Source organism: Aulonocara sp. 'chitande type north' Nkhata Bay, linkage group LG5 (assembly GCF_057382095.1).
Source record: "Aulonocara sp. 'chitande type north' Nkhata Bay isolate Kocher_YH1m ecotype deep benthic linkage group LG5, A_spYH_male_GT1.1, whole genome shotgun sequence".
Lineage (NCBI taxonomy): Eukaryota > Metazoa > Chordata > Actinopteri > Cichliformes > Cichlidae > Aulonocara > Aulonocara sp. 'chitande type north' Nkhata Bay.
This window is the reverse complement of record NC_141348.1, coordinates 41303048-41326870: the sequence shown is the minus strand read 5'-3', so window position 1 is coordinate 41326870 and position 23823 is coordinate 41303048. Positions and strand designations below refer to the sequence as shown.

General features: G+C 40.3%; 1 protein-coding gene across 3 annotated transcripts in view; it reads left to right on the top strand.

The window, feature by feature from the left end:
• LOC147331337 (integrin alpha-7-like) overlaps positions 1-23371 on the top strand; it is a 39548-nt gene extending 16177 nt beyond the window's left edge. The window contains exons 2-26 of one of the 3 annotated variants that reach the window (XR_015129183.1): positions 589-716; positions 1159-1238; positions 1475-1730; positions 2470-2601; positions 8966-9173; positions 10154-10350; positions 10689-10777; positions 10893-11020; positions 11138-11233; positions 11376-11437; positions 11743-11912; positions 12092-12238; positions 12752-12867; positions 13284-13470; positions 13559-13633; positions 13723-13802; positions 13904-13981; positions 14478-14580; positions 14960-15166; positions 15757-15876; positions 16037-16150; positions 16832-16930; positions 17034-17159; positions 19188-19352; positions 21653-21787. Coding sequence is in view for 2 of the 3 variants with exons in the window: in XM_086293626.1 (XP_086149752.1) it covers positions 589-716; positions 1159-1238; positions 1475-1730; positions 2470-2601; positions 8966-9173; positions 10154-10350; positions 10689-10777; positions 10893-11020; positions 11138-11233; positions 11376-11437; positions 11743-11912; positions 12092-12238; positions 12752-12867; positions 13284-13470; positions 13559-13633; positions 13723-13802; positions 13904-13981; positions 14478-14580; positions 14960-15166; positions 15757-15876; positions 16037-16150; positions 16832-16930; positions 17034-17159; positions 21653-21808 (3154 nt within the window). In the remaining variant the exon portion in view is untranslated. Of the gene's footprint in view, positions 1-588; positions 717-1158; positions 1239-1474; positions 1731-2469; positions 2602-8965; positions 9174-10153; positions 10351-10688; positions 10778-10892; positions 11021-11137; positions 11234-11375; positions 11438-11742; positions 11913-12091; positions 12239-12751; positions 12868-13283; positions 13471-13558; positions 13634-13722; positions 13803-13903; positions 13982-14477; positions 14581-14959; positions 15167-15756; positions 15877-16036; positions 16151-16831; positions 16931-17033; positions 17160-19187; positions 19353-21652 lie in introns of all 3 variants that reach the window. The other 2 variants (XM_086293627.1, XM_086293626.1) reach the window with 2 other exon arrangements.
• Positions 23372-23823: the final 452 nt, after the last annotated feature.

Here is a 23823-nt window from a genome sequence, read left to right as displayed (position 1 = left end):
AGCTAACATCACTGTCATAATTAGACCTGTAGGCACAGTTCGGTGGCAGTGCAGGGTAGACCTCGGTATCTGTTTTTCAGGCTTCCTGTTCTGCTCTTTATTTTTTGCTTTGTCTTCTGTGTTTCCCCATGTCTCGCTTCCATGCATATGCCATGACTGACAGTGTTGGGTGGAATGTGAACATTCGGTTTTTAAATAGCATCCTGGCCTGAATCAGCCACTCCTAATAAGGCAGAGGGCCGTGACACTGGCCCTAAAATATCAGCAACCACCTCACTGAGAATAAAACTTTTCTGGGCCTTGTTATTTAGGGACAACTGATAATAGCTGTTGGATATGAGTGCAAACAAGGTACACTAGATATAGATTTCCCAGAGCTGTCATAAATATATTTCAGGCAACATAACATACTCTACTGAATGTAGCCTCGTGTTCAGGGTGTCTCTTGAACTGCACGTAATTGTACTTTACAGTAATGGCAACTTAAGGTGAAGAACAGCTTTGAGGAAACCTTAATTTGTATTATGCACTATCAACGTTTGACACCAGGTTTTACAATTAACTTTCCTTTCATTTTCCTTTATTTAGGATACTGGTGGGAGCTCCAAGGGCGGCAGGGCAGGGTAAGTTGACGGGCAGTCGACCAGGAGCCCTGTTCAGGTGTCCGATCACACCAGAGGAGTACGACTGTGAGAGGGTTGACATCGATGGAGACGGTGGGTTTCAAGTGCAGCTGAAACAACTTGTCGGTTAATTTGTCAATTCATCAACCAAACTATGACGTGACTTTTATTCTTGGTGTTTCACTTTGTTCTCTGTACTGTGAAATTAAACACTTCAACCAAAGACAAAACTTTAAACACATCAACTTGGGCTTTAAGAAATCTAAATAACACCTGGACCTCCGTCGGTCAAAGAGAATTATCTTTATTATAAACTACATTATCCCAGGCAGAATATTAATGACATCATGGAAATATATACTGTTACTGTATCATATTTATAAAGATACCTGCTTCATTTTTGTGAAGTGAGAAGTGAAATAACACTTCTAATAGGTGAAGTGAATAAATAACAAAGTTCTGTTTGCTTGTAACCAGAAAACAATACAATATAGAAGCCGTCATGACTGACAGTTCACTCTGTGTTCTCTTTCAGTGAGGTGGGACAGAGAGAGCAAGCACAACCAGTGGCTGGGAGTTACAGTCAAGAGTCAGGGCATTGGAGGGAAGGTTGTGGTGAGTACCAAATGCCCAAATTGGGTAAATTCACGTTGTGCTGATGATCAAGAGATATAAGAGCAGACATTGTGCATTTCCAGCTTTGGTTCATCTGCCAAGTTGTTGTTTATAATGATGAAGACTTTAAGACTAATTTGGTCATTACACTGTTGCATAGTATCATATTCTTTAAAAAAAAATCAAAGGCTAACTGATATCCAGGAAACCCTAATGCGTTTTTCCCCCTTCACCAGACCTGCGCTCATCTATACGAACTGAGGCAACGTGTAAACCAGTCGTCAGAGACTCGGGATCCCATTGGCCGTTGCTATGTCCTGAGTGAGGACCTGACTAATCGAGATGACCTGGACGGAGGAGAATGGAAGTTTTGTGAGGGTCGGCCACAGGGACACGAGCAGTTCGGTTTCTGTCAGCAGGGCCTGTCTGTCAGTTTCACCCCAGACAAAAACTTCATTCTGTTCGGTGCTCCAGGAACATACAACTGGAAAGGTAATGTGACCGACTGATAGAAGCCTTTATTTAGAGTTTCATGTTTTACTAATCGGAAGACCAGAGGAAAACCTGTGTAGTGTGATTTGGGATTGAATGTACTGCTCACAAAAATGCATGCAAGGGGTGACGAAGGGCTGGAAATCATCTTTCAGATGGATCCCTTCTTGACATGCCCCGTTTCATTCATAAAGATGAATGCTAAGCAGAAGGAACTGGCAGTGGGTTTTTTTGTCTTTAGTATCTACTGATTCCTTCTCTTATGCCTTTCTGAGTGTTGTTCTATTACAGTGCAAAGACGATTTACCACGAATGTAAAAGAAATATGAGAAGAAACTCCTGTTGCAGCTAATGCATGCTAGAGAAGAAAAGCAATGCAATGAAACTGTCTAATTAAATAAGTACTACTAACAGGACAATCCAATTAATTTATAGGCCAGTCTATTGATTGAACACTGAAAATATGCAGCACAGCTTAATCCATTTAATATAAATGGTCTAAGATATATTGGATGCAAACATCAGTTTCTGGATGATTCATATTTTAATAAAAGGCTGCTTTATGGAACAAAAGCTGAATTTACACAACGCCTGTTCTAAAATGTCTAAATTCTGTCACATGCTGGATTTGGGAAGCAACACGTGAGCATGCGTATCTATGACCTTGTCCCTGTTGTTTAAGATAATGTGCAAATCTGTGTTTGTCACCGTGCTGTGCCCTCACCTATTTCCTTTCCAGGCGAGATGCGTGTTCAGCTCCTAAACCAGACTCTGCTTGACCTCGGTATCTATGACGACGGACCTTACGAGGTGGCAGATGAAAAACAACTTAATGCCCAGCTCATCCCTGTGCCCTACCACAGTTACCTGGGTAGGATTTGCCCTCCCTGCTCACTGCTGCCTGCGCACAGGAGAGATAGAGAGGGCCGGGGGAGGATGACACCAGGACTTAGACTGTACCCCAACACAGCTGACTTAACCACAGGAATTAGCTACAGTAGCAACAAAACTGCCTCTGATTGGTTGAAGAAAATCTTGTAGTGTTCCTACTATTCCTGGACATGACTTTTAGCTCAGCAATTTATGACTCATGAAGCCCTGAACAGGACTCCACCTCATTTTTCCAGCCTTTGTTTGACTGTGGGTGGACATGTAGCCTGACAGGACCAGTCCTCATGTTGCTACTATTTGCTCACTTTCTTGGGAAAACAAGGGAAAATACTTGATGTCATCCTCATTCCAGCTACCGCCCATTGTCTGAAAATGCCAGTGGTGTACAGTCTGAGCCTGACGTGTCATCTCTCCACCAGGTACCCAGTGGTTTTGCAGGACAAACCACTGTAGCACCACACAGAAAGCAATCAATCACAACCTCTCACCTGCACCTCCCTCTCCCCTTTTCTTCCTCTTTCCACCCCCCACCACCATTTCACCATTCCATCACACCCTCCCCACGCTCCTCTTTCTGCTTCTTTCTGTTTTCTCCTCCTGTTTTGGGCCATAGGGCTCTTGTTCATGGCTAGCCCCGTTGAAGATGCGCTGCTGTACAAAACTCTGGAACCATCAAGGCGGCCCACATCGTTTGAGGATGTAGCTCATAATAGCTACCTAGGTTTGTAGGCTTGAGGTGCTGTCGTTTGGACCGGACTGGGCTTGTAGTGGACATAGTATCTTGTTTTTCTCCGTCTTTGTCTTAATCCTTTCTGATCAGTTACACAGTCTGTCTGTCTATATAGATTTTAGTGTGTAATCTATGTTAAAAAGAGACAGCCATCCAAAGTTATACTTCCTTTTTTATTTCATTTTTTAAATTTAATTTAATTTATATTTTTGGCACAGTTATATAGTTGCAGAAGAGATGGCCTTCTCTTTGGGTAGCAGGAGGTGTTTGTCTGTTGTTTGTCGATCTCTTTTGTTAGTTTGCATGTGTCTGTCCGGATGAAGCTTTCCAGGGTATCTTGGTGGTGGTTTCACTTTAAGTAGTTGCAGTTATACTAAACCGAATTGTTTTAAATGGTTTAACTAATATACAAGACGAGTCCACAGCTGTGCGAGGCTATACCGAGGCACATCATCAGCATGCTAACATATTTACAATCAGTGCTAAATGTTTTAACACGTTAATACGCTAACTTTTGCTAACAAGCATTGAACCCAACTGCAATTGAGGTGGATGAGAATATTATATATATTTGTTATGTGTGGTATTTTTTCATTACTGACTATTGAAATCTGGATGATGGCCTGAGGGCTGATGGAGTTTTTGGCATCAACATGAATGGCTAGCAATTAAGTTTCATTAAGCTCTATTTAAAAGCAAAAATACCAGTGTAACAGCGGTGAAAGAGGAAAAGTAACTCTGGTTATCACAAATGTCTGTACAGCATTTCAAATATAATGGTAAGAGGCCTGTACTACGAAGACTTCTGCTTACCCCGGATGCTTCGGGGTTGTTTGTACAACAAAAGTGGTTCACTTCTCACTGGGGTATATCAAAATGGTAATTCAGGCTGTGAAGCAGTTCCAGATTAGAGATCAACAGGTGCAAAATCACTGCCTATTGACCTGCCAGGTTACCAAGAAGGTTACCAGTTCTTGAAGATCCCTTAATCCTCTGTTTCTAAAGTTTTTTAATAGGTTCTAATGTCTTTGATGAGTATCAGTAAAAAATATTGATTCTTCGAAGTAACTTTAAACTCTTTTCCTGTTGGCTGCAAACACTTTTACAACACGTTTATTATTTTATAAGCATTAACTTATGAACCTAAAATAGGACACCTGCTTTTACTTTTGGGCTTAATTTGCTCGTAGTCTAAGGGTTGAATACCACTGGGGCAGCAGCTGAGAGATTAAAAGCTAAAACTGTCCTTTACATATTAATTTAATGAGATTCTTGATTGTAATCTATCAGATTCTTAATGAGAGTGTTGTGAAGTGATAAGTCTGTCGAGTTCCACCGTCAGCTTTTTTGCCAGCTTTTCTTCCAGGCTTCAAGTAGGCTAAACTTTATTAATATAGTCACTCCTTTCTCGTCTTACTGACCAATGCGCTTAAAGCCCATACTTAAGTAAAACTGTATCACTCTACAGTGCTCTTCCTCTCACACATACTCTTACTGCTTTATCTGCAGCAGCTTTGTTGCCTTAAATCTGTATTACATGTTTGAACTTCATATTTTCTCCAAAGTACAGCTTCATTTCTCTTTGAAGAAAATCGAACGGGTCTACTGTGAATACGTTTATCCATAATTATGATCAGCCAGATGCCGCTAACACCACCCTTTTCATGTGAATGTGCAGGCAAAATCCTGGTTTAGTTTATCAAGTTGATACCTAGCTTCATGTGACTGCTTATCCTGATTGGATGAGTGAATGCCCTGGGTATGATGAACTCACTTTGTAGTACAGGCCTAAGGTCAAATGAATCAATAGTGGTGCACTGTCACACTGATATTTTCATTCAAACAATAGATACATTTTATCAAGATAATGATGTGATGCTTTGTGATGAATTTCTCAGTATTTAGTGTCAGTTGTTAGTGATCCACAGTCTGCTGAGCAGGAGCTATTCATTGTTATTTTGGGTTTCCGGTCATTATTTTTCCTCTAAGTGTGTGGATCTGCTATAAATCTCTTTATTCACATTCCTCCAATCCTGCTTACCCTCCTACTCACCGTATTGAGCCGTCTCCTTGACAACACTAATTCCCACATGACCTTTTTGCCTTCATTTATAACCCACGTGCTTCCATTGATCCTAACCAGATGATACGACACACCTATGCATGCTTACTAAAATGACAGAGACTGTTGTAGGAATTTGCAGCTTTTGTTGGATCTGAAATATCACTGTATTGTGTCCAATAGGAACAGTAAAAGTATTCATTTAAAGAAGTGACGGCCTGCTGAATGAAAAGAAAGCTTTGTTTTTATCTCCATCAAGGCCAAATCCAACATTACACATAGAATCTCTTCATTACAAGCTAAAGGGACTAATGCTGAGGCTGCAACCGAAGAGTAGTCATAATTAGAAAAGTCAGCGTCGAAACAACGAGTACATAGAAGCATCAACATTTACAAGTATCATCTTTGGCTCTTTATCAGGTAAATTCAGTTTTAGTCTAAAGAAGCTTTTAGTCAAGAAATAAACTCTACTTAAAATGTATAGCCATGGCAAAAAGAGTTATGATAAATAAAATATAGCAAATACATCTTAAGATGAACATCACACATGACATAATACACCATGTGATTTATTTAACAAAAATTATGCCAAATGCAGAAGTGGTATGTGTAAAAAATACTTACACTCATATTGCATCATACAGCAGTTAGTTATTGCAACTCAAAGGAGGTGTGAGCGCCTTTATTTTATAGATAAAACAAAATAACATCCTTTATTGTCAGCTACTGTCTCTCTGGTCCAAAGGAGGAAAAATATAAACGTAAATGAAATAAAATGTGGATAACAAATTATATATAGTAAGAGTAGGACACTAAGGAGTACATCATTGGAGACTAATCAGTAGATACAGTGGGGCAAAAAAGTATTTAGTCAGCCACCGATTGTGCAAGTTCCCCCACCTAAAATGATGACAGAGGTCAGTAATTTGCACCAGAGGTACACTTCAACTGTGAGAGACAGAATGTGAAAAAAAAATGCATGAATCCACATGGTAGGATTTGTAAAGAATTTATTCGTAAATCAGGGTGGAAAATAAGTATTTGGTCAATAACAAAAATACAACTCAATACTTTGTAACATAACCTTTGTTGGCAATAACAGAGGTCAAACGTTTACTATAGGTCTTTACCAGGTTTGCACACACACAGTAGCTGGTATTTTGGCCCATTCCTCCATGCAGATCTTCTCGAGAGCAGTGATGTTTTGGGGCTGTCGCCGAGCAACACGGACTTTCAACTCCCGCCACAGATTTTCTATGGGGTTGAGGTCTGGAGACTGGCTAGGCCACTCCAGGACTTTCAAATGCTTCTTACGGAGCCACTCCTTTGTTGCCCGGGCGGTGTGTTTTGGATCATTGTCATGTTGGAAGACCCAGCCTCGTTTCATCTTCAAAGTTCTCACTGATGGAAGGAGGTTTTGGCTCAAAATCTCACGATACATGGCCCCATTCATTCTGTCCTTAACACGGATCAGTCGTCCTGTCCCCTTGGCAGAAAAACAGCCCCATAGCATGATGTTTCCACCCCCATGCTTCACAGTAGGTATGGTGTTCTTGGGATGCAACTCAGTATTCTTCTTCCTCCAAACACGACGAGTTGAGTTTATACCAAAAAGTTCTACTTTGGTTTCATCTGACCACATGACATTCTCCCAATCCTCTGCTGTATCATCCATGTGCTCTCTGGCAAACTTCAGACGGGCCTGGACATGCACTGGCTTCAGCAGCGGAACACGTCTGGCACTGCGGGATTTGATTCCCTGCCGTTGTAGTGTGTTACTGATGGTGACCTTTGTTACTTTGGTCCCAGCTCTCTGCAGGTCATTCACCAGGTCCCCCCGTGTGGTTCTGGGATCTTTGCTCACCGTTCTCATGATCATTTTGACCCCACGGGATGAGATCTTGCGTGGAGCCCCAGATCGAGGGAGATTATCAGTGGTCTTGTATGTCTTCCATTTTCTGATGATTGCTCCCACAGTGGATTTTTTCACACCAAGCTGCTTGCCTATTGTAGATTCACTCTTCCCAGTCTGGTGCAGGTCTACAATACTTTTCCTGGTGTCCTTCGAAAGCTCTTTGGTCTTGGCCATGGCGGAGTTTGGAGTCTGACTGTTTGAGGCTGTGGACAGGTGTCTTTTATACAGATGATGAGTTCAAACAGGTGCCATTCATACAGGTAACGAGTGGGGGACAGAGAAGCTTCTTACAGAAGACGTTACAGGTCTGTGAGAGCCAGAGATTTTCCTTGTTTGAGGTGACCAAATACTTATTTTCCACCCTGATTTACAAATAAATTCTTTACAAATCCTACCATGTGAATTCATGGATTTTTTTTTCACATTCTGTCTCTCACAGTTGAAGTGCACCTCTGGTGCAAATTACTGACCTCTGTCATCATTTTAAGTGGGGGAACTTGCACAATCGGTGGCTGACTAAATACTTTTTTGCCCCACTGTACAACCTCGAGTATTTGCTGACTAAACCAATGGCTAGGACATATTTAGCAGGTAGGTAAGAGAATATTTAAAATAAAGAAATAAAAAAATAAATATCGGAAATTCCATTGTGCTCTCCAAATTGTCTCTTTTTTCTGTCTAACAGTCTAACTCAAATAAAAACTAAGCAATTTATTAAGATTAACATTGCAAAAACTTTTTTCCTTATCCTTTCATTCCTTAATTAGCTTTATAGTTTCTACCATGTTGCAAGCTTGTGAGCTAAAAGCCTGTGAGGAAAAAGTTGCAGCTTGTTCCCACATCTGCTGGTTTTATAGAAGCTGCAGTGCTGCATTCCCCACCTGCCACCCTGGAGCTGCTCACTGTTTGTCTCTGTCTTGTCTCCCTCTGCATGTTTACTCAGGACTAACAAATGTCCTTCATGTCCCGATGGAGACAGATTGTCCTCACTTTTTGCACCAGCTGCCTGCTTTTTAGTCTAGCATAGCGAGTGCATGTAGAAAATGCCTGCGTTCAGGAAAAATGTTTCATATGTTTTGTGTCATTTTTCACAGCTTGATCAGAAATATTCCGCACATGATGCAAACATCCTTCCTCCTCTATATACACGCTGAATTGCTTTACCTGATTTACATGCATGCGCATCCTCAAATTCCTCCACACACATGCAGATTATCTTTTCACAAAGCACACTCACAGAGAAGAGGAGATGCTTCAGGCGATAAATCTGCTTAACGTCCACCCACCATGTTTACACTCCGCCTTCACCAGAGGCAACCAGTGCAGAGCTTTGGTATCATGAATCTCAGGAGACATTAGGCCAACGTCAATACATCTCATGTTACTATCACAACCAGCCTTTTTGCTTCCACTAGACACACAGCCTTTCACACGCACAGCACACAGGACATTTACACCCATCATGAGTTAGGCACAAAATCAATAGTCACTTAAGGCCCACATTTCATTAGTAAGAAGATGAGCAGAACATGGCACACTCAGAGGAGGTGATCCTCTGAACCCCACGGTCGATATTAACCCATAACACTTCCTTCTTTCCTTCCTCCTCTGCTTTTCTTTTCTTCCTCATCTTCTAGGGTTTTCTGTTGACTCTGCCATGGGAATAATGACTCTCGGAGAGCTAACCTTCGTGGCCGGTGCTCCCCGAGCCAATCACACCGGGGCGGTGGTGCTGCTGAAGAAAGACAATGTGTACCGGTTGGTGCCACAGCACATCTTCTGGGGGGAGGAGCTGGCCTCTTCATTCGGATATTCAGTTGCCACCACAGATCTCAACAGTGATGGGTGAGCAAAGGCTAAATAGGAAGTCAGTCAGGATGACCATCACAAAATCATATAACCCATAGAAATCAGAATTAGAATCAAAATCAGAATACTTTATTAATCCCGAAGGAAATTAGGGTTACAGCAGGCAGCACGCTAATGGCGTATGCACACTTACAAAGGAACCTTCTGACCAACTTCACACAAACATCACATTGGGCAGACATGTCAGAGAATTAGGCTGATAGGAAAAAAACAACGAAAATACATAACATGAGGTAAGAGGAGGAGAAAAAAACTCCACTCAGACTGAGCTCCTAGTGGGAGAACAGTTTGATAACAGAAAAAACACCTCAGCACAAAAAGCACATGACTATCAATACACCATAGAAACACAAGACAAGCAACAGGGGCGGGTAAAGGGTGAGAGAGAGCCGGTGTAGACGGCGCATCCGGTCCTGCAGCATGTCTGCGCTGGTCCAGTCGACTGCCATCTTCCCCGGTGGGGCACAAGCATCGAAGGCGTTTGGAAAGGGAGGGGGGATCAGTCTAAACACAGTCGTTATGAGGGTGTTTTGTTCAGCTCCAGCCTTGAGGCCGCAACTGGTGCCGAAGGGGTCTCCGCATGAATTGCATTCAGAGACCAGTTTAGGTTTTAGAGACTGTGAGAGAGTGTTCCAGGGAAAAGTAAGTAAAAACACAAGACAAGGACATAAGAAGCTAAGCAGCGAAGATAAGGGCAGGAAAGGAGAAAAGTGCGACCGCCTTCGCTGAGAGCCAAAAGAGAGAAAATGGGAATGCACAGTCATGTTCTACACAAAAATGTCAAATTCATCTTAAAGTTATAAACACAAGATCATATTTTTAACACCTAAATCCTGCAACAGCATTTTCCTGTGTAAAATGCATAAAATGCATATTCAAGGGCAACTGTGAATGTAGATTAGAAGAGACTTGTTCAAGGAAGTGTTCATTTCTACTTTTCCGCCTCTGTTTGCTAGCTGGACGGACCTGATTGTTGGAGCTCCTAACTTTTTTGACCGTAAAGCAGAGATTGGTGGAGCTGTTTATGTGTATCTAAACCCGTTTGGTCACTGGGATGATCAGGCTCGGCCCATCCGCCTCAACGGGACATACGACTCCATGTTTGGGATGACAGTCAGCAACGTTGGAGATCTGGACCAGGACGGATATGGAGGTACAAGAAAAACTTTTTTATTGACTCAGAATGTTTTAATCTTAAAAGGTAACTTCTGCTGTTTGACTCGCTGAATGGAAAACCCAACGACTGTGAGTGATGGTAAATATAAGTCACTGACTGGATGATGATGGTCATGTTTAATATGAGCATTCATCAGGATATAATAGATGTATAACAGAATATAAATATTAGAAAATAAGGGAAAACATTAAATGGTTCCAGCAGTGAAACAGTTTAATGTGTTGAAAGTCTTCTATATCAAACTGTGGTTTATGGTTTAAACCATTACAATAAGAATGTAGTGTTGGAAACCAGTTTGTCTGACATCTATACAGATATTGCTGTGGGAGCACCATTTGATGGAGATGGAAAAGTTTTTATCTATAGAGGCTCAAAATCTGGAATTGAGACAAAACCTGCTCAGGTAAGTTTGCTTTGGATATGAGCGACTGCAAAGAAATATTAAAGGTCAAAATCAGAAGGAGTGAATGAGAGAAAGAGATGGCATGGATAAAACTGAGTGTTCTTCATCCCATTAGGTGCTGGATGGCCGGGACTTTGATGTGAGACGTTTTGGATATTCTATCTCAGGGGGTTTGGATATCGACAACAATCACTACCCAGATGTGGCAGTGGGCTCGCTGAACGATTCAGTGGTTCTCTTCAGGTGAGGAAAGATTTTGGTTGAACACCTCCGAAAACATTTTGATGACAGTGCATTTATCTAAGGGATGAAAACATATTATCAATAATTTATTAAAAGTTTTCTTTTTTTGTCCTCAAGATCTCGTCCTGTCATCCATGTGAAGAGAGACATAACTATTGATCCTCCACAAATAGATTTGGAGCAGTCCAACTGCAAAGACAGAGATGGAGTCTGGTACTCACTCACTCATAATGCACTAAACTTATAGGATAACTTAACCAAACAAACTGATAATAAAAACATTTAAAGTTCTTCTATAGTCCTGAAGCTCCTAAAGATCATGTCTTTTTTCCTCTTCGTGGTTTTCTGTTTTTAGTGTGGAGGTCAAGGCTTGCTTCACCTTCGTAGCGTACCCAACTCACTACTCTCCACACATTAGTAAGTCACACATCGGCTTCCACGACTGTTTCTGTCTTTTGCTCTCGCGGGGCTTTGCATCACTCCCCCCAGTGACAGGAGTCATTTCTATTTACGGTAGAAAGTAACCTTATCTGTGAGGTAACATTAGATCTTATTATGATTAAATCACAGCTGTGTAATACTGTACCTCCTCAGATGGGTTTAGTATATCTTCTGTCCCCGGTGGGTTCTTTAAGTGCTCTTTCGGTGTGTGTGTCCTGACATTTCTGTATTTCAACCCATCTGTCTCCCTCTATGTGCTCCCCCATTTTACTCCATTCAAGCCCTCGTAGTGCGCTTTGAAGCAGACACAGAGCGCAGGAAGGTGGGCCTCCCGCATCGCGTTACCTTCCTGGGCCGCAGTTTACTGGAGCCGGAGTACACACAGACAGAAGAAGTGCAGCTAAATCGGCAGCGTCACGCTGTGTGCACCAACGCTGTCTTCCAGCTGCATGTCAGTAATTTAATTTCATGGATGTGTTTCTTTCTTTTACTGTGGAAGGCAGATTTGTATGGAGTATCCCAGTATGAAAAGGACGCTGAGTTGAATAGACATTTCTTTAATTAACTATTTCATTCTTTTCTGCTGTAACTTTGGCCAGAAGTTTAATTTTACATTTTCCCTCTGTGCAGGAGAACATCCGTGACAAACTGCGTCCCATCTCTTTGGTCATAACCCACACTATCAAGCCCGTGCCGCCACGCAGACACTCTGCAAAAAGGCTGGAGAAGCTGCCGCCAATACTCAATGTCTCCCCTTCCAATACGCTCCACTCTGAGGTCTGCAGCAAAATAGGAAAAGAAGTATTTCTAAGGATGATTTAATTTTTATGAGCTCCTGCTGCTCATAATTTACTACATAAACAAGCCAAAGCTTTATGCAATGCTTTCCATCAACATTGTGTTGCTTCATTAATTTAGACTCAGCAAGGATCATTTAAGCCAAATCTGTGACACATAAAATAAACTCAAAACAGAGCATTTAAACCTGTTCTTCAACTTGGGCTGCTTTTAAACTTTTTCAACTCAACTCAACGACAGGCTCCTCATTAAGCTTATCTCTTACTTACCTTTGCAACTGCATATACACTTTTGTAGCATACAGCAATGCACCCAGTGCAGTATTTAGTGAACTGATAAATCATTTAAAGCATAAAATGAGTTGTCAGCGTTAATCAAATGATTGACCAATTTCTTTGGCATAAGATTATAAAAACCCACAAAAGTTTAAAACTATAAAACCTCTTGAATTCCTGATCTCAGCCTAATATTTGTCTTTTTTAATCCCTGAAGGTGAACTTTCTGCGAGAAGGATGCGGCAATGACAAAATCTGCCAGAGCAACCTGAAGCTAAGTTACCAGTTTGGTACTCGACCCCTGAACTCTGACCTCTTCATCCCTCTGCCAAAGTAAGTATCTGCTGTGCAGCCCGACACCCCAACAGTTTTTTGTTGTCTGACTGAGATGATAGTGATGATTAATGGCAAATCTTCAGTATGGTATCATATCTTATTTGTTATTGTTTTAATTTTTTTTTATTAAATAAATAACTATAAATCTTACACAGAAGTAATGTTAAGTTGAAACGGTTCAAGCTTTTCTAACTAATCTCCCAAAAGCTCCTCTGTAGCTGTCACTGCAGATGAATGCATAGGCAAAGTGTCATATTGGAATAAAGAGTTTACAGTTTACAGGCCTACCACAAAAAATCTACAATTATCTTAAGATTGCTTACTCAGCTTATTTCTGCTCAACCTTCAGACTATGTTGAAATGCCTCTCTTTAAAAATGTTTTGTCTTTTTTGCCTCCTTTGCCGTCTTACAGAGATGAGGACGATGTGCAGGTGTTTTCTCTCTCAGATCAGCGGCTGGTGGTGCTGGACATCACCGTCACTAACATGCCCTCTGACCCTCTTTACCCCGAGGAGGATGGCGATGATGCTCATGCTGCTCAGCTTATTATCTCCCTGCCAAACACACTGTCATACGCCGGCTCCAGGATCCCAGAGCAGGTGTGAGATCTGCTAAATATAGTTTCAGACTATCGTTTTTGAGTTGATGACGTGTTCCTCTGATAGTATTTGTCTGATCTGACTGCAGATGAGATGTCAAGCAAACCAGAATGGCTCCCAGGTTGAATGCGACCTGGGAAACCCCGTCAAACGAAACTCTAAAGTAAGACAAAACTGTGTGTTTATTGTTAAACTCAACAAAAGAAGCAAAAACATATTTTAAAAAACTTTATTCTCATGTTTTTCCCTCAGCTGAAATTTTCCATCAGTCTGAGCACAGCTAACATCACTATTGAGACCACCGAGCTGACAGCTGAGCTCTCACTGAAAACGTAAGTTTTCCACATTTTCCCTGATATGTGACCACAAAGATCACATTCTTACTTTTTATGTTTTGACTTTCATCTGAGTTCTTTCATCGTTTTGTCCTCAGCATCAGCGAACAGCCTGACTTGGTCCCTGTGACAGCTTACGCTAAAGTTGTGATAGAGCTCCCTCTGTCTGTCAGTGGGTGAGTAACACCTTCAGTCTATAAAGGAGTCTGTGGCAGTAAAGCTGCTTTATGTAGGTCTACTAAAACACCCTCACATGCTTTATGGTTGGTAAAATCATTTCATTCCACATTATCTGTCACATAAATTTGATCAGCTTGTTCCAACTCTTCGCTGAAGCTGTGTTTTTTTTCCACACTGAGGTTCAAGATTTAAAACCAGGGCTTCATGTGTTTATGCCTGCACCATTATAAACAAGTGGAAATGTGCTCACTTTATACCTCTCTAACCAGAGAATGACCTTTGGAAGTGTGAAAATTTAAAATGAAACCACATGTATTTTAATAATATTTAGCTCATTTATTAAAAGGTTTTTAAATTCAATTATGAATGCTTTGCTCATCAGTAAAAGTGGTTGAATAGTGAGGAAATAGACAGTGATGTAATGATAGTAATGTTAAGTTTTGTGTTTCCAGCCTTCTGACACACTGATGGTCACTGTACTTTCTGTATTAGGCGCGTCAATCCCGACAAGCTGTTCTTCAGCGGTGCAGTGAGGGGTGAGAGTGCTATGAGCAGTCTGGACGACATCGGCAGCGCTGTGGATTTTGAGTTTGTGGTGAGAAAAGAGTTTGTGGCTATCTGGGATGCTGTTTTGCCACCTACATGTAAAAAAGAAGAAGAAAAAAGTATATTATAAGTATATTAAAATAGGTTTCAGTGGGGCCAATAACAAAAGCATGCTCATTGGACTTGCTTTTACTGCACTGCAACTTCTTAATGTACCTTTAAAAACAAGAGAGAACTCAAAATGAATATTTACAAAATACAATACTATCTCCTTAAAAGTAAATACTGCCCAGAGAGGTTTGCCTTCTCTCAGTCCGTCTTGTTTATTTTATCTTTTCATAATAGCAAAAAAAAAAAAAGGACCCAAGACAGAAACGTCTATGAACATACTTTATTAAATGTAAGCTTCTTTTTTTTCCCTCTGTCAGGTTGCTAATCCCGGTCAAGCTCTCCAGACACTTGGCTCTGCCTTCCTCAACATTATGTGGCCCTATGAGCTGGCCAATGAGAAATGGCTCCTGTATCCTGCCAGCTTGACGTTTCAAGGCCACCCGGAAACACAGTGCAGCCCTACATCAGCTCTGAATCCTCTGAAGCTACAGGGCTCCTCACCTGCAGAGCTGGGCAGTCACGGGGTAGGCGGAGCAAGTCACTGCCGACTTTGAACTGGCTCATTTGTTTACACATACACACAAAAATATATATGCTGACTTTAACTAATTTGAGTACATGTTAATTTTTCATGATATATTGTTACATAAGTAAAATATAAAGCATTACATTTAATGGAATCTGGTCAAATGAAAGGTACTTGATTGGTATACAATTATTTTGTACTAGTCATGTTTCCCTGAATAAATAATAATAAATAATATTTCAGTTGCATTTTTTCTCAAAATTTTTTTTTTAAATTTTTCAGGGCAAACAATATTTTTGAAGAGCAATTTATTTCATTGGAAAAAGGCTCACAAGTCCATGTTTTAACAGCAAGTGACAGAAATAATAGGAATAAGATAAGGACTCAGTCACTCAGTCCAGAAGTCAGTGCTGAATGACGTATGTTAGCAGTTCATTTAATCTTCTCTTTTTCTGTGTTTTACACTGTTTTAGGAGAGAGGTTAATGAAAAAAATCCTTTATAATATATTATATGCTGTCTCTTTGTATTTTGACAAAACCTTTTTGAACCTTTTGTTGAAACATGCATATAAATGCATCTATTTCAGCAGGTTGGGCGAAAACGCCGCTCCCACCCTGAGGAGGAAGGTCAGATCATGACTAAAGGCAGCGTGGGACAGACCACGCCTGCTGTGGCAGCTTCAGACAGACGCAAGTCGCTCAAACTGGTAAGAAGGACAAGAAGCAGAGAGCCAGGGAAAAGACCAGAACGTGGGTTATTGATTTCCTGCCAATGCACTCAAACAACTCAACAGTTTTAAAATGTGAACACGTAGTCCTCTTTCATTTCCACAGCAGTTTACATTCAGGTGTGACTTTGTTTTCTAGGATTGCCTGCTGGGGTCAGCACGCTGTGTGCTGTTCCAGTGTCCTCTCCACAGCTTCTCCGGTCAGGCTGTGCTTAAAATCCACGCCAGACTGTGGAACAGCAGTTTCATAGAGGTAATATTACATCAGCACCTTTCTGAATATTACTCTCAAGCTCAGCTTCAGTCCAACTGTCACAGCTGCTGCAGCGAGCAGCGAGTGAGCGATAACTGCAGCAAACGCATTTACACAGTGACGACTGATGTCAGGAAGCTCGTATGTTACAGACGATGTCTGGCGACCAAGTCAAATGAACTTTCAATTTTCAATATTCACTGAGATCAAAGAGTAAGAATATGTGAATATGTTAGTTTGCTTTTCCATCAAACATCAATAAAATTGACTGGAAACTCTTTTTTAGTAGAAATTTATTTACAATTTTGAAATTGAATTTGTCATTAAATTTGCCTTGTTTGTATCTCCTCCTTGGGACGAGGAGAACAAGAGGTCACAAGCCTGGATAAATGATGTTTGCATCTGGACGGACTCCTTTAATCATGTAATGATCCCTTAGGAAATAAGGGATCAGCAAAGCACCTAAAGGAAATAGAGTCTAGTTTGTTTTCTCTTTAAATCTCACTATTTCATAGTTTTGGCTCAAACACCAGTTTTATTAAACTGTGTGAATAGTTTATATGATGTAATTAGTGGAGCAAACATTATGTTGCTTTGGCTAAAATTTTAATGCTTCTCTGTGCAGTTTTCCTTGTTTTAAACACAAACTTGCTACTGGCTTTGTTTCTGTCTGTCTCTTAGGACTTCCCAGCAGTCAGTGCTCTGGAGCTGCTGGTCAGAGCCAACATCACTGTGAAGTCCAGCATCAAACATCTGGTCCTTAAGGATGCTGCTGCACTGGTACTTCACACACATTCATTTAAAAAATAAACATTTTTACTGTTAAATTGCTGTTTGTGCATTGCTTCAAGCTTTGAGCTGAATATCTTTTCTTCCTTATCAGGTTTCAGTGATGATCTATCCCGAGCACGGTGTTACTGACCAGTACTGGATCCCCTGGTGGATCATCCTCATTGCCATCCTGGCAGGTGTCCTGCTGCTGGCACTGCTGGTCCTCATGCTATGGAAGGTAATCCATCAGATCTCAAATGGTCTGTCTTTACTTTTTCACTGTGTTTTTTGTCTTTTTATTCAACTGTAGGTCTTTATCATTAACAGTAGTGGAAAGATAAAAAAAAAAATCAAACAGGAAAATAAGACAGGTTTACATATAAATGTTTATATAGTAATGTTTTATGTGAAAAATGATGTCAAAGAAGAAAATAGAAGAAAATACATTAAAAATTGACAATTTACTTTTGGGTGGCAACCAGTGTTGGTCAAGTTACTTGAAAAAAGTAATCAGTAACTAATTACTGATTACTTCCCCCAAAAAGTAATCCAGTTACTTTACTGATTACTTATTTTCAAAGGTAATTAATTACTTAGTTACTTAGTTACTTTTTAAAAACACGATTTACAACCTGAAGAGGTGATAAAGCGATAGATCTTTCAGCCCAATTCTACTTTTGCTGCATAATCCATCATACAAAATGTAATCAAATGGAAAAGTCTCTTTTTAAAACTTGTTTTATTAGTTTTAATCTTTTAACTTTATGCATCAAGCAAACATTTAATTATCTGCAACATTCTCTGACTGGAAGAAATTTGTTTTAAACCTATTTAAACCTATTTTCTGCACATTCCAGCACATAAAATAAAATATTTTTTGTGTTTACACTCAGTCTTTCAAATAGATGCAAGTAAAACACAGCAGAAAATAAATAAAGTCAAAGACTAGCGGTCCTATTGCTCTATTTTCACCTGTAAAGCAGGAGTAGGGCAGGCGGAGGTTTACCCTGGTGCAGGTGTGCCGCAGCGGTCAGCGGAAGAATCCGCGAGTTTCTCTGTGAGTTTCCCATCACGTGGTAGAGCACTTGGTGCTTGTAAAAAGAAGTTTTCTTCCCACGCACAACGGACACTAATGTTTTTGTGACTTTTTATGGAATCAAACTTAAAGTAAGGTCAGTACTTCCACGCTTTAAACGCTGCACGCTCATACTCTCTCCGTACTCGATATGTGATCCATTGTTGATCTGCACACAGCTGTTGTCACCAACGTTTCACTTGCTTACGTCACTGTCATGAGACATTCTCGCAAAAGAATCACGGTTTTAGTAACGCAGTAACGCAGCGTTCCTACGGGAAAGTAACGGTAATCTAATTACCGTTTTTGCAATAGCAATCCCTTACTTTACTCGTTACTTGAAAAAAGTAATCGGATTACATCTCTGGTGGCAACTGAGTAAAAACACTTTCTTTGTAATACTAAAAATAATAATTCTTAATAATTCATAATTTAACAATTTACACAATTTATTAGAGAAAATTCTTATTCTGTATTTGTTTAAAGTAGTGCTAGCTAACTAGCAAGTGAGCACTTTTCTAAGATGGATTGCAGGTCATATAAGATGTTAACCCTGAAGCCAAAACCATGAAGATTTAGATGCACAAAAAATGAAATTATATATATTTGTACAGTCAATTTGCATTTATGCATTTATGACTTATTGTTTGCATAACACATGAGTATGATATTCTTAATGTATCATTTTTTGCAGTTCATTGCTCAAAAATTACTTTTACAATTTAAAAATTGATGATATAGAGGTCCAAAAACACGTCGGATACAGTTACAGACTTACAGGGTTCATTTGCACAGCAGTGGATTTAAAGCAGTAATAGTTCCACCTGAAATGCGGAAGAAGAGTCACAATAAACTGGAATATTTTAGTAAAGTAAGTTAACTAGTCCTCAAGTACTCTTTTCCTTTCCATCAAAGTTCAACAGCTGCAGGATCCTGAGTGACGTTGCTTTGATGTCACTGCAGTTGCCTTCACTCTGGGCCGTCCGTTATTGGTCTGCCTTGCTCTGATCTGTCCTGCAAATGTTTTATTCCTTCCAGCTCACTCTCACCTGTGCCTTTCCTCTTCTGTCCTCATGTTTGTCCTCTGTGTGACGCTCCAATCTGTGTTTTGTTCCCTTTTCTTTCCTCCTCACCTCTATCGGGGAATCCCCTCTGTTATATATCTGTGTTTTCCCCACTACCCCGCCCCAGTGTGGGTTCTTCAAACGCAGTGAGCGACGCCATCATTATGAGACGGAGTACTACCGTGCCCATTTGGGGGTCCAACCCTCGGAGGCGGAGAAGCAGGCGACAGAACAATAATATAAAGTATATCCCCCTCTGGCCTGCTCTCCCCTCCTCCTCTCACTCCAAGCGGTAAAAATCTTCACCTGCAGTCGTCTTTGTTCCTCAATTCACTCGAAGGCCGGTGGTGTTCATTACAGCATGACAGCAAATGTAGGCTCAGATGATCTCAGGTGGCATCATAGCAGTGACACATGAGATACAAGAGAACTGATCTCTTGTAAAGCCTTCTTTACCTTTGTTCCTGTTTATATTAGTAGAAAGAAAAACATTATAATGACAAAAAAAAAAGACAGATTTACCAGATTCTTAGCATTTTCCTACTTTATTCTTCAATATAGACAAAAGGTGGCTTCTAGTTTCTGCCATCACTCATTTTTACAGGACAATGTTTGCAGGCAGATTGAGAATTAAAATAAGAGGTTATTAGCTCCATAAGGGGGTATAAAATTATTTATCTGGGTTATATTTTATGTGTCTGTTCATTTTTAAATTAAACCTTCATTAAATAGGTAAAACATTTATACTAAGCAACCACTTTATTTGGTACACCTCACTAGTTGCACTCACTTTCGCCTTCAGAGGTGACACAGATTCAAAAAGGTCCTGGAAACGTTCCGCAGAGAATTTGGTCCATTTTTACGTGATAGCATCACACACTTTGTCAGCTATAAACGCATGATGCTAATTTCCCATTTCATTACACCCCAAAGGGATCTGGTGATTGTTGCTTGTTGAGGCAACTCATTGTTAGGTTCAAGAAACCAGTTTCAGATTATTTGAGTTACATGGAACATTATCCTGCTGGAAGCAGCCATCAGATTATGGCTACACTTGGTCATCTGTCTTGGTCGCCTGACTCCACCATCTGAATGTTGCAGCAGAAATTGAGACTCATCAGTTTTTCCAATCTTCTGTTGCCCAGTTTTGATGAGCCCGTGTGAAATGCAGTCTCAGTTTCCTGTTCCTAGCTGACAGCAGCAGCCAATGTGGCCTTTTGCTGCTTGAGTTCAACTACTTCAAGGTTCAGTGCATTGTGCATTCAGAGATGCTATCCTGAATACCTTGCATGCAACAAGGGGTTATTTGAATTTTGCCTTGCATCAGCTCAAAAGATGCTGGAAATTCTCCTCTGCCAACAAGGCAGGACACTGGATACTGTCTCTGTAAACCCTGGAGATGGTTGTGTAGAAAAATCCCAGCAAATCATCAGTTCATGAAAGACATAGATGTCAGCAGGTCATCTTGGCCATTTCTGTCAGCCTAAATATACGGAGATCTTGCCATGTGAGCGACTAATAAGACTTTTCAACTGACAAGCATCTGTACAGGTGTACCCAGTAAAGTGGCCAGTTAGCATATATGAACTGTGTTGCCTACATTCATGATTTGATCCCAAACTTTAAAAAAGCTATTTTCATTGTATTTAATTCCCCTAAAATGTATGAAATCATCATACCTTATTATAGAAACACATATCTGCTATCTCTACATAGGTGGCTAGTTGCACATATAGCCTAATGCTAGGTATTAGCCTAAATGTCTCCTATTTTAACAACAACCTTTAATATTAATGTCTCCCATGAGCAGCTACTTTGCTAGTCTCAGTTGTTGGTTCACTGAAACTGTTTTCGGTGTTTTGTTCTGTAAAATAATTTAAAACCTTTGTTTTCTAGTCACCTAATCTGTGCCTGTTGAACACCATCCAGCCATCTCTCCTTCAAGGCTTTAACATGCCTGCTGTGCTGTGTTTTGTGCCTCTTACTTTTCAGTTATCTGCACTTGTTCATTCTGGCATCATTCTCAGAAGACTGTTCATTTCTACGCGGTCCCCTCTTCCTAAAAATCTATTAACGATTTGACATGCATTCAATAACTGATCAACTTTTCCAGGTGCCAGACTGAACTTGTCGTTAGGATCAGTGGATGTCTTTGTTCCTTTTAATGAGTGTAAATCTGCTTAGCGGTACTTCAGTGTGTTGGTGTGTTAATCGCAGACACTTCAGGCTGGTGCAAGGTTATAAATGTTGAGCATGAGAGTGTGCTTTTTGGTTGGTGTGCTGTTTTAAATTTATTTTTTATTAAAAAGTCACTTTATTTGCAGCTGGTAATCAGGTAATCACTTTGCCTTCCTATCTGTGAGACGCACTATAAAGCTTTACCTAAACGCAATGAATAAGAGTGGATACTTTTCTTAGAAGGCATGCTATTGAGTAACACAGCACCTCCTCAAACACAGTTTAACAACTGTAGTTACCACAGTCCCTTAAAAGTGGCACTGGTTAATTCTTTTTCCTTCCCTTCTGCCTCCTCCATCCATCTTTCCCTTCTTCTGTGTGCACTCCGACCCACTTTCCTCCCTGGGTCAATAGTGTGGCTTCTTCCGACGGGCGCACTACAAGGACAAACTGCCTCAGTACCACGCGGTCAAGATTCCTCGCGAGGACCGGCCTCAGTTTCAGACTGAGAAGTCAGGAGGCGTCCAAAAAAAGGAATGGGCCACACACTGGAGCGACGGGACCTCGTAACCTGCTTTGATGCCCTGACTTAAAAAAAAAGTTTAAAAAAAGTGCAACACTCATTATGTCTTTGCTGTTGAATTAACTGACTAAAAAAGTGCACAGAGACTGGGATCACGAAACGTTGTGCACACCTCACTTCATCATTGCTTACATACTGATGCGTTTTCTCAATACTGTAGCCTACTGAAGGCCTTACATAGCTTATTTAGTCTAAATCAATATCATAGTATTGTACTGAAGGCCTACGACAACATTAAAACCAGTCGAGCTGCTGAGTACGTTCCCCAGCCCTCACTGCTGCTTCACTGTCTGACATCAGAAAGAAGGACTGAAAATCAAAGACATGCATAAGCACCACATGCAGATCCTAACAGACACACACAGATATACTGGACATTATAGTAAAGAAGCCAGTGCCCATGACAAAGACTACTTTTTGCCTTAAATACTGTAAGACTGAAGATTCATATGGGCAATGAAAAGAAAATGCATTTTTCTATATATAAAGGACTTTTTTTAGTACTGGTTAAAGCACTGGGTGGGTGGATGTTCGTGTTTCGATGAATGTGTTGTCTTCTGGGCTCGACGATTACTCTGGGTTGGCTCAAGAAGCCATTTAAAAAGTTCATTGATAGCTTTTGTAGGGCTTTGTTCAATTGCCTGAGTAACTTGAATAAGAACAAGAAACCACAATACAACCTATAACATGCCGTAGCCACGACCAGAGCACTGTTGTCACATGTGTCAGATTAAAAAAAAAAAGCAATATTTAAGGTATCGTGTGCTCTTCATCTGTTTATGAAAATTTCTGGTAGTTTTTTTATGGATGTCTTATGATGACATAACAGTGTAAAAAAATCGAATAAGTATGAAAACTTACTGTAGCCTCAATTTAAAACCTAAACTGCTACGAATGAGTGAATTAGTTACAATGTGACGTCTGAGTGATGCCGCCATATTTTTCTCATGAGTTGTAATGTAAAGATGTTTCACCAGGTAACATCTTTTTTTTTTTGTTGGACTGCATTAACCTGCTTGTCACACTGTTCTTGTTAATGTACGCCACTCGTACCAGTATGACACTCCTTTCACTTCATTACTGACACTTCTAATTGCGTACAAGTGCCTTATTGTAAAGGTGGCAGATGGTGTGCCACTGGTTACAAACGCAAGGCTACTGCAAATTAGATCATACTCCCCTGAAACATCTGTTGGACACCGGTGGACAAGTAAACAGCCCTCCTGCACTGAAGCAACATGAAGACAGGGAAAAACCTTTGTTGTTATTTTTTACATGAACAAAGCAGCGCGAACATAATGTGTATCAGAACCAGACAAACTCTCTTTGGATCTAATCTGGGTTGATGAAGTGGATGTAAAGCATGAAGGGTCAGCTTGATTTTTTTAGGTATTGCTGGACAATCTTATACTAGCTGCATGTCCTTTTTCTGATGTTCCCAAATTTTCTGTTGGTCATTGTTCGGTGTTTTATTTATTGATTTCGTTGGATTGGCTGCACTGTTTAAAGGTTGTAAATAAAAATAAATAAATAAATTGAGGTAAACCTGACAGACCGCTTAATTTGATCATTATGCAGAGATCACCCAGTGATGTACAGACAAAAACCAAGGATGTGTAAAAGCTGCAATTCACTTATATAACACCAGGTGGCGGTAACACTCTGAGAAATAAAACATTATTTCTGTAGTTATTTTAAATAGGAGGGAAAAACGAAAACACAACGCATGTATATTTTGTAAAAGCTATAATATAACTACTTGTCTGGAATAGATTTTGTTTTTCATGGAAATGTTGCCCATAATGTTCTTGAGTATTTGTGCTTGTTAACATAAAGATGAACAGGACAGTAAGTAAGGGGTGCAGATGAGATGGGTTTGTCTTTAATGTTTGATTGTAACTCTTCTCGAAGAAGAAATAAAGCATCTTGTTTTGTTTATGTGACATAAATATTCATGGTCTGTGGTCGGCTTGCGCACTGGCTGATAAATTTAAAAAAGTCA